At 47.9% G+C, this 11,732-nt stretch overlaps 1 protein-coding gene and 1 long non-coding RNA gene across 3 annotated transcripts in view; both read left to right on the top strand.

Moving 5' to 3' along the window:
* Window positions 1-3,713, top strand: part of ARHGAP10 (Rho GTPase activating protein 10) — a 242,147-nt gene extending 238,434 nt beyond the window's left edge. For both annotated transcript variants that reach the window (XM_025042863.1, XM_006906273.3), the window contains 2 exons: window positions 569-660; window positions 2,966-3,713. In XM_025042863.1, the coding sequence (XP_024898631.1) occupies window positions 569-660; window positions 2,966-3,054 (181 nt within the window). In that variant the 3' untranslated portion in view covers window positions 3,055-3,713. The remainder of the gene's footprint in view (window positions 1-568; window positions 661-2,965) is intronic.
* Window positions 3,714-4,765: 1,052 nt separating this feature from the next.
* Window positions 4,766-11,721, top strand: LOC107196793. Its single transcript, XR_001518237.2, has 3 exons — window positions 4,766-5,115; window positions 9,930-10,083; window positions 11,461-11,721. It is a non-coding gene; the product is annotated as an uncharacterized LOC107196793 (long non-coding RNA).
* Window positions 11,722-11,732: the final 11 nt, after the last annotated feature.

Below are 11,732 nucleotides of genomic sequence, written 5' to 3'. Positions count from 1 at the left end.
ACCTAGGACGTTTTGACAGGTGGTAAGAAGCTGAGCCTGAGATGGCTTTGGGGGCAGGAGTGAGGGGTCTAAGTAAAGAAGACCCCTGTGAGAACAGCAAGCCCCTTTCCAGAATGGCGTGAGGACCGTCAGTTCCGACAGCCCCGTGCCCACGGTGCACTGCTGAAGCCACCGAGTGTGTGCGAGCCGATCTTCCACTGACCTGCTCTGTCCCAAGACACCGGTGTCGCTCCTAATAGATCAACCGAGAGCTTAGCAAGTAAACCCTTCCTGTGGCTCCAGTGTCGATGAGCCACGGGAAGGGGCATCCCTCCAGGCAGAGAGAAGTAGGTGAAGAGGTTCAGTGACAGCTACTCAGAGAGGCTCCCTAACGAAAGATTTGAATTTGAAACCCGTCATTTACTTGGAAATCGAGGACTGTCCTTTTGCCCGATGTTCACTTCTCTGCTCATTTCTTTTGTGGAAGGCGAGTAAACGAGATGTGGGAGATGAGAGATGAAGGGGAGGTGAGGCCGCTCTTTCCCGGTTCCTCCCCGTTTTACCGCGTGTCTTTTGTGTTCCTTCTCAGCGTCGTCAGCCGGAAGGCTCGGGCCGTGTACCCGTGTGAAGCCGAGCACAGCTCCGAGTTATCTTTTGAAATAGGAGCAATTTTTGAGGATGGTAAGTGTTTGTGGGAGCTTTGTGGTAGGACGTAGTCTGTCACCCCAAAATGTCTACAACCCAGAGCGAGCCGTCACTGGCTGCAGGGTCGTCAGGGTCACAAGTCTGTGCCTGACGCTTTGGGCAGGAGAGAGTTGGCCCATTTGTCTTTTCCGGAACTGGATGCCAGGAGGCTGTGCCTCTGCTTTAATCGTGGCTGTTTTCCAGCCTTTCTAACTCTTGCGGGTCTTCATTCAGGGTATCTTTCTCCTGATGTAAAGAAGCTCGTGACATTTGGAGTTAAGAAATATTTCTGATTCGCATCCTTGGTTTTCCTCTCCCAGAGTCCCAAGGAAGCCTCCCAAATGCTTCAGGTTTGCCAAATCTAAGTTATAAAAGAGTGCCATTATCGAAAAATTTCGGTTTATAATTCCCTCACTATTCCTGTGCCCTGCGTGATTTTTGCTGATTTGAGTAGTGTGCAAATCTCTAGATAACGGGTATTGACTTTGCACACTGAAGCAAGGATGTGAAATTTGAGTGTTTAATATTCACACACAAGCATTTAGGAGCTAAGCCCAGCATAATATTTCACAAATTCTTCCTATGGTTGAGTGTATGTCTTTCCCCCCACGCTCCCCGCACCCCGGCTCTCGATTTCTTTCTTCTCCAGTCCTGCTCATTATGAAATTCGTTGGTTGCTGTGGAAACAGTGATGTTGTGTGTGGGTGGAGCTGCCCAAAACAGTTCTGGGGGAGCAGTGAGAACCTTAGATGCTTGGATTGGAATGGCTGATTAGCCAGAATGTTTGGCATATATGGAATCTATCAACACAATGCATAGTGGTATGTTGTCAGTAATGCCGCATTTGCGGGTGATTGTTTTTTTAGAAAGCAAGTTGCCTCATTTAGAAGAGATTTCTATATCTGTGCGATATGTGCTCTTGAGAGCCAGGGACTCCTGACAGCGTCAGAAAACAAACAACAACAAAACGCACATATGACAGAATTATACTTTATGGAGAAATTTTGTTCTTTGAGTAGGAGCGAGATCGTCCCTGCCACCGTAACGTGCACGCAGTTTTGGGAGGAGAGCATGGCGACATAGTTGGCAGAAGGGAAGGCTGAGATGGTAGCACAGAAACCCAGCCGTTGGAGAAAGGATGAATTTTCGCATTGTACGATTCGTTGGGAGCCTCTGAAATCCCTAACACGGTATTGTTTGTGAGGTAGTAACTCTGGCAACAGGTGTACCTGTTAGGATGCCTTTAGCTGCAGTAACAAAAACCGACACAACTGGCTAAATCAGTCATGAAAATGGATTAGCTCACACAGTAAAACCTGGAGGCAGGGAGTTCGGGGGTTAGTTAACTCACATTCTCAAAGACCACAGTATTCCCACCTCGGCTGGACCGCTCCCAGCTGTGGGCGGGGGCATCGGGTTGGTGTTCCTTGTGGAGTGGCCACACTCAGCCCCAGCAGAGGGGGGTGCCTCACATCTTTGTGTCATTTTTTTTTTTTTTTTAAAGACTCAGAAAAGTTCTCGAGATCTTCTTTACTGGTTTACCTGCCCTCGCATCTCGATAGCTAGAATGGAGCCCTGTGCTCACCCTGAACCTATCATTCAGAACCACACTGGGTACAGGGATGCTTCCTCTGGGCCCACAGACGTGTAGATGAGGTTCGGGTCCTCAACCAGATTCACTTCTGCCAGCGTGGATAATAGGGAGAAGGCTGGTAGCCATCTGACGCTGGAGACTGAAGTCCTCCACCTCTGAAGTCCCTAGGTGTGACTTGCAGTTCTCCTAAAAAACTGAACGCGTGTCTCTTCACACACACATGTATGCACATACACACGCACCCAAGGCCGTACGCACATACACACATATACACACACCCAAAGCCGTGTGTACAGACGCACATACACACGCATGTGCGCACACAGCAGTCTCAGTGTGATCGCAGGTAGCTGTGGATTGTCAGCTCCGGAGTTATTTTTTCTTAGATCAGTTCTTGGCTTTTCCACTTTCCGTGTGACTCCGGACCAGTTTCTTAAATTCTCTGTGCATCGCATTCTCCATCCTGACCTTGAAGGATGTCCACAAGATCGATGTTGTGTCAAGACGGCATTCTGGGCCGTGGAAGGTGGGCTGTCCAGCAGAGACACCTGCAGGTGGAGGATATTGCTGGCTGTGGAGCCGCACTTGGCACACTGTGGCCCCACCTTCTGTTGGTTGAGCCTTTATGATCCATCGTGGTACAGTAAATGCACAGGGAGCAAGTACTTGGGGGCATTTTGGTAAAAAGTGATTTCCTTTCCTTTTCAGTGCAAACCTCGAGGGAACCTGGCTGGCTAGAAGGGACTCTGAATGGCAAGAGGGGGCTGATTCCACAGAATTACGTCAAGCTGCTGTAGCACTGGCCTGTGAGGGCCCCAGAGGGACCTGTAACCCCAGGACCGGCCTGGGGATGGGAAGCTCCCGTCTTCCTCCCGAGTGGACCCCACAGCCACCTGGACACGCGGGAATCACAGATCCCAGATTGGCACTCCAGGGATGGGGAGGGGGGGGACACACTGCACAGCACTGTGTAGATGTGGAGCGGGAGAATGTCAGGATTAAGAGTGGACTTTTCATTCGTCAAGCCTCGGGACACGTGGTTTTTAGTTATCCATTCTGCAGAGTCGGGGGGAGGGGGCTTCTGCCATCCTAACCTCCCCCGCTGGCCAGCACGCACCGGACACCTCCCCGCAACCTGCTGCTGAGGCTTCAAAGGGACCTGTACTTGTGTCTGTAGGGTGGCTCGTGGCCCTGGTTGGCGCCGGCGGACGTGGTAGGAGGGGCTGCCGGCCAGGGGAGTCCCCTGGACTAAACCGAGAGGGCAGCACAGAGGTGGGGGCTCCTTGCTAGATGCCACCCTCGGACCCCACGCTCACATTAAGTTGAAAACACCAGCATATTTATAACAGGCTTCTCGGTGTTTCTCACCTGTTCTATTTCCCAGACACCACCCTTTTGCCCCAAGGTCTCTGTAAGTGAAATAAAGTATAATTTACTATTTGCTGTGTGTCATAAAGTGGAGAAGATGGTAGAATTCGTTCCCTCTGTAATGTTTTATGTTTTGCCGGCCAGTGGATGGGAATTCATTTTCCTCTGACGTTGGCACACACACTCCCAGGTAGAATTTATTCGCAAGGAGCCTTGTTTATCTACAGCAGGACGTGTTCCTGGGGGCAGTGGTCCTCCCCGACGTGTGACATCCTGGAGGGCTTCCTCCAGCTACGTGAACAGGCATTTCCCCACGCCCGTGTGACCGGACTGGGATCGAGGCTGGGCCTTGCCCCCAGCGGCCTGAGCATGGGCTGCAGCAGACCCGTGGAGGCCAGCCCTCCGGACCAGCTGGGCTGCACAGCTCTGTCCGCACACAGCCCTCCCTCGGTTTGCAGGCCTGAGCGCTCATCTCTCCATGGTTTCAAGCTGGGCTTCACGGAAGCAGATCAGGCACTCAGACGGTTCCTGGAGGAGCCTCAGCCATGCCCCTGCTTGTGCTGGCTCCCCAGCTGTGGGCGGGCCCGCTGCGGTGTTCCTTCACCCTTCTCTGCCTCTGACCTCAGGCTTGGGCTCAGCCAACCTCTGGGGGCAGAGGACACTTTCCTTTCCGTTTGTCCCTGATCCGGAGTCCTTGGGATGTGGAGCTCCTTTTTAGGGACCCCAGGATTCCACAGCCAGCCCTGCTCCAGGGCCTGCTCTGGGGCTTAGTGTGTTCTTTTTCCCCACAGGAAGTTCCTGTCAGACTACTCTCCAAAGAATTAGTCACAGGAGGATGTGTGTGTCGCCTCTTCCCCTGACGAGTTGATTCAGGAGCTTACTGGTTATCAGGTTTGAAGTCACCTTTACCTGAACCATGTAGGGTATCAAGTTTGGGGTCAGGTATGTACAGGGGGAAATAGGCCTGTTGAAAAGTAACCATATTGTATGTAAAAATAGGGACAATCCTAGTATAATGTAACTTAAAATCCTGAGCTGTGGGCCCAGTGGGGAGAAGGGGGAGTGCCGAGGCAGCCAGGGCCACGTGGCCACAGCCAGCCTGTGCTGTGGGCCAGCGTGGCCAGGGGGTGGGGGCCCAACCCCAGTGTCCTGTGTTCTGAGTTGTCATTTCCTGGCCTTGCCCACTGCATAGGGATGCAGGAGGGAAACGTGGCTTGTCAGAAGAGGTTACTGGTGAGCCTCTCTTTACGAAAGGCCTCCGCAGAGAAGTACAAACCTGTGAGCAGCCGTAGCGGGCTCAGGACAGCACAGGGACCAAGTTCCTGGCAGTATCCTGATCGGTGCGTCCCCACAGGGCATGACACAGAGAAGGCCCCCTGCACCAGGACTCGATTGCTTTGTCGGCTCGAGGGAAGTTTCCATCATTCACAGTGCGGTGGACCCCACCTGCTGTTACCCCGAAGTTCATTTACCACTACTTACCGGGTCAGGTAAGCCGCCACCGAGTCTGGCTACCTGTGTGGTTGGGGGAAGTTAAATCGAGTCTGTGATCCTATGATTCTGTTCCTGCCTCCTAAAAAGAATGTGATACCCAGAGGTTTGGGTCGAAATGACTAATACAAATAGCACGTCCAGGATATAGTACATGCTCAGCTAATGGGAACTGCTTGTCCCTGAGACTCCTGTGATTGTCGCTTGGTCTTTGTTGCCGGGGCCATTTGCGTTCTGTAGGATGGTGGTGATGAAGCCTTAGAAAAACGATGGCACGGTTCTCACAGCCCCAAGCCCTGCAGACCCTTCCTGGGGTTATTTGGTGAAGAACAGGGTAGGACTAGGGGTGTCATTTTTCTGTGAATAGGACTGTGTGGCCTGGCTTGCCAGGGTCTCCAGGCAGAGAGCCTCTCCCTGGCCTTGGCCTGGCCCAGAGTGAATTCAGTAATGGGATCGTGAGGTGTTCTCTTTCCTTTGGCAAATCATGTTCATTTCCCTGAAGAAAAGTGGGGCGCACTGTGGTCTGTTTTCAGTGCATCCGTGTTGCTGAGCCATGAGCAGTGGCCCCGCCTCACTCGGGCTCTGGCCCCTCGGCCCCCAGGTCGAGCCCCAGCTGCAGCTGCTTGGAGCACATCTGCAGCCCGTGTTCATTCAGAGGCACAGCGGGGGCTTGGGGCAAAAGCGGGGACTCAGACTTTGTGCTTTCTGTTTCCAGCGGGGCTGTGGGGCCTGCATCGGATGGGGTCACCCAAGGGCCTATAAAGGAGACGCCGGGTGGGAACAGAGCCCAAGTCCTGGGGGAGCTGCACTGCCTTCCTGTGCGGCAGTGGGGGCATCCGCAGTGGAGGGCAGGGGCAGGCAAAGCCGTGGATTGATCGTCTGTGCCTGCGGTGGATATATTTAGCTCATTCTTTCTTTAGGGTGACTAAATGAGCCGGGAGAAATGACCCCATTTTATAGATGAGAAAATGGAGGCACTCAAGAGTAAAGAGCTTTGTTCCGGTTCAGTAGGCTACTCACGTTTTTCCTGCTGCACCGTCTTGCCTCTGAGTGCCAGGAGGGGATAATGGCTGTTAGGAGTTGAATATTAACCTCACCCCACCCAAAAACAAAATTTATATGTTGAAGCCCTAGCCCCAGTATCTCAGATCGGAAATAGTATTATTGCAGATGTGATTAGTTAAGATGAAGTCAGTAATCCAGTATGACCAGTATCCTCATAAAAATGGGGGATTTAGACACTGAGACAGTCACAGACACGCACAGAGGGAAGGCGATTTGAAGAGACATGGGGAGAAGACGGCCACATACAAGCCAGGGAGACAGGCCGGGAGCAGACCCTTTCCTCACGGACCGCGGAAGGAACCCGCCCTGCAGACATCCCGATCTCAAGACTTCCAGCCTCCAGAACTGCGAGCCAATAAATCCCTGTCGTTTAAGCCACCGAGTTTGTGGTACCTTGTCACAGCAGCCCCAGGAAGCTAATACAGTGGCTAAAAGTATGTTTCGAGTTAACAGCATCCTATTCTGAAGTCTTGTTTTCACTATTTTGTACCTTAGTGACACTGGGCTTGTTAACGTGACCTCTTTATGCTTCATTCTCCTTCTATGAAGTGGAGAGAGCGGTACCAACCTCATGGGGACGTTGTGACAACTGATAATGAATGAGAGGTGCCTGAAGCGTGCGGGGCAGGAAGTACGGTTAAGCAAATGGAGAAGATGGGAGAAGGCAGCCGACAGGTGACAGCAGTGGCTGTGGGGGTTAGTCCGTCCCCCTCATCTCCTAGCCACCCCCTGCTTCTCCCCAGTGTCCTCCACAGGCCGTTCCTTGCTCGTTCTCTCCGCCCTGCCTTTCCTGGGGGCACACTCCGACTTTCTAACATTGGCCTTGTCTTGTTCCCCGTTCGCCTCATGCTGGGCCCCTTCTCACCTCCCGTCAAGTCTCTCAAAGGCAGTTGTCTTGGTGACTCCTTCCTCAGCCAGATGTTCTCCATGTCTTTGAATCTTCCTGAGCCTCGTGGCTTTGCTCCCTCTTATTCCAGAAGAGCATCCGCAAGCAGCTTTCCTGCTCTTAGCTCTGCACATGTCTCCTCAGATGCTCGTCAGCACTCTTCTTCCCTTGACTGGTCTGGGCAGTAATTTCTTACTGCCCCATGTGGGTAATCCGGCACATTGTCCCCGTGCTTTAATGTCAGGTTAAGTCTACTGTTTGGAAAAATACTTTGGAGAATTCTCTCCAATCAGAAGGTCAGCTTGATTGGAAAGCATACTTCTGCTTTTGGCCCAACAAGGGACCTATACTTTGGACTTGGGCAGGAAAGGCATGGGATTCATTGAGGCAGCTCAGTGCCATGTGTCTGCGTCTGGATTTCTCCTTGCTCAGCAGGGTTAGCCACTGAGGAAACACTGTAGGTGGGGCAACTTAGAGAGAGGGAGGAGCCAAGCAAGCCCACACCAGTTTCACAGGAGCCATGGCCCTCTTAGACAGGCTGGCCTAGGGCACGGGGATCCAAAGAAATGGGTGTTTTAGACCTTGAAAACTTACCACTATCTTGGCAATGTAAATTCTATGAAAAAATATCAGAGTAATTGCCAGTAGATTGACTTAATGATCCCAAATTTCACCCCTCCCTGACCCATGCCCTCTTTTTGGTGGAGCCCTCTGATGCTGACTTCAGGCTTGACCTCAAAGTTTCTTCGGCCAGTGGGACAGGAGCAAGCTCGATGCAGTCAGAGGCTTGAAAAGTGTGCTGTCTTTCCACTGTCTGGCTTAGCATTGCCTCTATCATGAAAATATGCTCAGGGAAGCCCCCTGGAGAATGAGAGGCCTCATGGAGCAAAACCATCCTAGACCATTCGGCTACTGGCTGACCACAGATGCACGAATAAGCCTGACTCATCCTAGCCTGGCCCAGATCACAGAACCCTTCTAGCCAATTCATAAACTCATGAGAAATACTAAATGGTGGTTGATTTAAGTCACTAAGTTTTGGTGGGGGTCGCAGCTAACCACCTGCTATTCTGTTCCCCATCGTGTACCCCATCATTCACTTTGCTTTCGATATGGTCTTGGTCCATACTGATTATTAAGATCATATCCTAATCTTAACCAGTGTTATTTGAGAAGCTACTGTTTTATTTCCAAGAAAAGTGCTGCACTAGCAATCACATGACTTGAAATTAAAGTGTCAAATACTTATAATCAATCATTTTAGTCTGTGTACACTCACAGTTTATCAGTAAATATGTTAGAGCTGACTTTAATATAAAGGGACATTTTTTATTTGCCTGAGGGCATTCAACATAAAGAAGCAAACCAACCCCTAACTATATATGCATCACAATGCATAATTTCTACTGCTGTGGCATATAGTAGCTGGCCATCTCGGTGACAGAAACTTAGTTCTTAGTTGATTCCTAAGTGTGCAGCTGGATTCTTTGGGCCTGAGAGCACTTTTAGAAATTCTTAGAAATATGGTCACACTTGAACTAAGACTGAGCCTGCTCTGTTCAGAAAGGGCACCCACTTTAATCAAGGGTGCTGATTGGTGTGGCCTCCTGCTAGCCTCTGAGGGCTCACAGCCCACGATGGCTTTTGTTTAGAGTTAGGGTCTCCTGTGAAAAGCCCTGCTCCCTGATAGGTCAAATTCCGTACATTTTAAGATATAAAATTACCTTCATTTATAGATGCTTTACAAACAAATTTGCACATACAACTCTAGTCTTTTATTTTTTTTTCCTTGTGCTGCTTAATGACTATGTGGTGTTCCAGAAATATATCTATTGTGTTTAAGTGAGGTTGAATTTAACTCTCAAAGAGACTTTTTCTGAAAGCGAGAGGTTTGACGATCACAAGTTAAATGATGCATTAAAAATGTAGAGTTGTGCACTGTATAACAAACGTTCGGTGAACAATGAACTGCATAAGGGATGGTGGTCTGTGAGATTATGATGGAGCTGAAAATTCCTGTCACGTAGTGGCATCGTAGCCATCATAACATCATTGTGTAATGCGTTGCTCATGTGTTTGTGGAGATGCTGGCATAAACATAGCTGTCAGTAGTTTAAAAGAGCACTTATAATTATGTACAGTACCTAATACTTGGTAAATGAATGCTGTTACTGGTTTATGTATTTACTATTGTTTTTGTCATCATTTTAGAGTGTATTCCTTCTGCTTATAAAAAGTTTGTTGTAAAACAGCGTGCCATTTACGCCAGCAGCAGCCACACACATCTCATGTTTCCTGTGTCTCTTGATTGCATCATTTTCTCTTGTGCTTGATTTAATCTCATGTTGTTTTATAATTGAATGTGGCCTAAGTGTACAGTGTTTATAAAGTCTACACTAGTGTATAGTAATGGCCCAGGCCTTCACATTCACTCACCACTCACCCAGAGCAACTTCCAGTCTTGCAAGCTCCATTCATGGTAACTGGCCCATAAGGGTGTGCTATTTTTAAAAAAAATATTTTATACTGTATTTTTATTGCACCTTTTCTATGTTTAGACAGGTTTAGATACACAAACACTTAACATTGTATTACAGTTGTCTACAGTATTTAGAACAGTCACGTGCTGTGCTGGTTCGTAACCCACGAGCAACAGGCTACACCATCTGGGTTTGTATACATGCACTCGATGGTATTCACACAGCGACGAAATTGCCTACTGATGCATTTCTCAGAATGCATCCTTGTCAGTAAGTGCTGCGTGACTGTACTTGAATTTATCTTGTGGGGAAAAAAAAATGTTTTCTAATTTTAAAATGATTTGATAATTGCGTACTGCTCTTTTGTGGTTCATATGAATAGAATCAAGGAGAGTAGCCTGTAAGGAATGTAAGAAGCATCATGACCAGTAGGGAGCTGAATCCCTTGACAACCCAAGGCGACTGGGGATGGAGAATGAGACAGGATGGCATGGAGAAGAAATCTGGAGTCAGACAAGGCATCTGGTCTACTCAATGTGAGTGTCAAAGTCTGTAAAATGAACAAGCTTTCATATGGTTGTGAATATAACTGAGGCAATGTATTAATAGTGTTTAGCAGCAACATGGTAACAGTTATTATCATTAAACTTTTATAGGATATTTTGGTGGACCAAATATTAGTAGTAAGAAAGAAGGCATCTAATCAGTCCCTAAAGAATATAATTGATACATGACTAACACAGGGCTCTTTCTAACATAGGGGAAACAAACTTACTCCATCTTGGATGTAGGCAAAAGCATATATAATCAAGATTTAGAAGGGCACAAAACCCAGGTGTTTCTTTAGACCTTCAAATGAACTGTCTCCAAAACAACAGGTGATTAAAGTAAAGGATTTATTGTAATCTGCTTACAGTCCTTTGCAAAGACAGACATGTTTTTGCATAAAGATATAAATTGCTTCATTTTAAACTAATTTAGTGTGTTTTTTAATTATATGAAGAAGTTCTGGTGAATTATGAATTGTACCAAACCAAGATTTTTAAGAGCAATATGGTACAAAAATAAGAGCCGACAGACAATTTGGACTGGGACAGGCATTCAACAGTGAATTTAGAATATGGCTTTGCTGTTTAATCAAGCAAAGTTACCCAGAGACACACAAAGAGCCAGTAACTTTGTTAATACAAAAAGCTGATGCAGACCGTCTCTATCGCAGACCTGGTTACATCGAAATTCTGATTTCATATAAAGTAAGTCTGAGCTAAAAGCTGCTCTTGTCAGCCATTTCCTTTCTAGACACTCCCAGTCTGCATGCTGTGTATTTATCACCTTCCAAGTGTGGCTTTCATATTGCTGTGCATGTAAGTAAGTTGGCTGTGTTTACAGATCTGCCTACAAATTAAATTCTTGAAATTGCAAATTAGATAAGAAAAACTCCTCCCTCTGAGTACAGCTTTCACAGGTTTCCCCTTGCATAAGGCAGGTGTCTTTGGAAAGACAAGGTAATGTTGCCTGCATGGTGAACCCTGGAGAAAAGTGTGGCTCCGACGCTGCCTTCTCTTGGCCTTGGGCTTCTCCAGCTACAGCTTTTAGGTTTCGGAAAAAATGCAATTTCACTGAGTACCTGATGATTATTATCACTTTTAAAAGATTAATTTGGCCTCTATTCGAAGTAGTTTTATTTAGTGCAATCGAACTGTTAAGTTTCCCCAAAGAGATGTATGTTCGTGGTTTGGGGCAAGAGAAAAGCCATAAATTGCAGTGTCAAACAGATTAATGAATTACAAATTTTAGTGCCACTGTCTTGCTTATATGTCTGTAGTTGTTTTTTTTTTTTTTCTCCAAAACAGTTTACGTATAAAATTTGTTGTTAAAACCTACCTTTTAAAAATCTAAAACCCTCTCTAAAGGTCGTGCGGTCTCCACGCCATTCTGATGGAACTGTGCGAGCGTGCATCTTCCCGCTGCACCCTGCCAAGACCTGCGTGTCCCCATGACCAGTTCCAGGAGTGCAGAACCCCTTTCCAAGACCAGACGTGAACGTGTCACCTTTTACAGATACAGAGAGTGTGGAATTTTTTTTTTCCCAAAGGAGAAAATTCTGTTTTGTAAAATGAGGGGAGAATCTGTGCTTGCTGAGCCCTCGCGCTTCCACAGTCTCATTCATTCTCCTGGAGCTGAT

The sequence above is a fragment of the Pteropus alecto genome, unplaced genomic scaffold (assembly GCF_000325575.1).
Source record: "Pteropus alecto unplaced genomic scaffold, ASM32557v1 scaffold50, whole genome shotgun sequence".
Classification (NCBI taxonomy): domain Eukaryota; kingdom Metazoa; phylum Chordata; class Mammalia; order Chiroptera; family Pteropodidae; genus Pteropus; species Pteropus alecto.
This window is presented reverse-complemented; position numbering and strand designations above follow the sequence as displayed.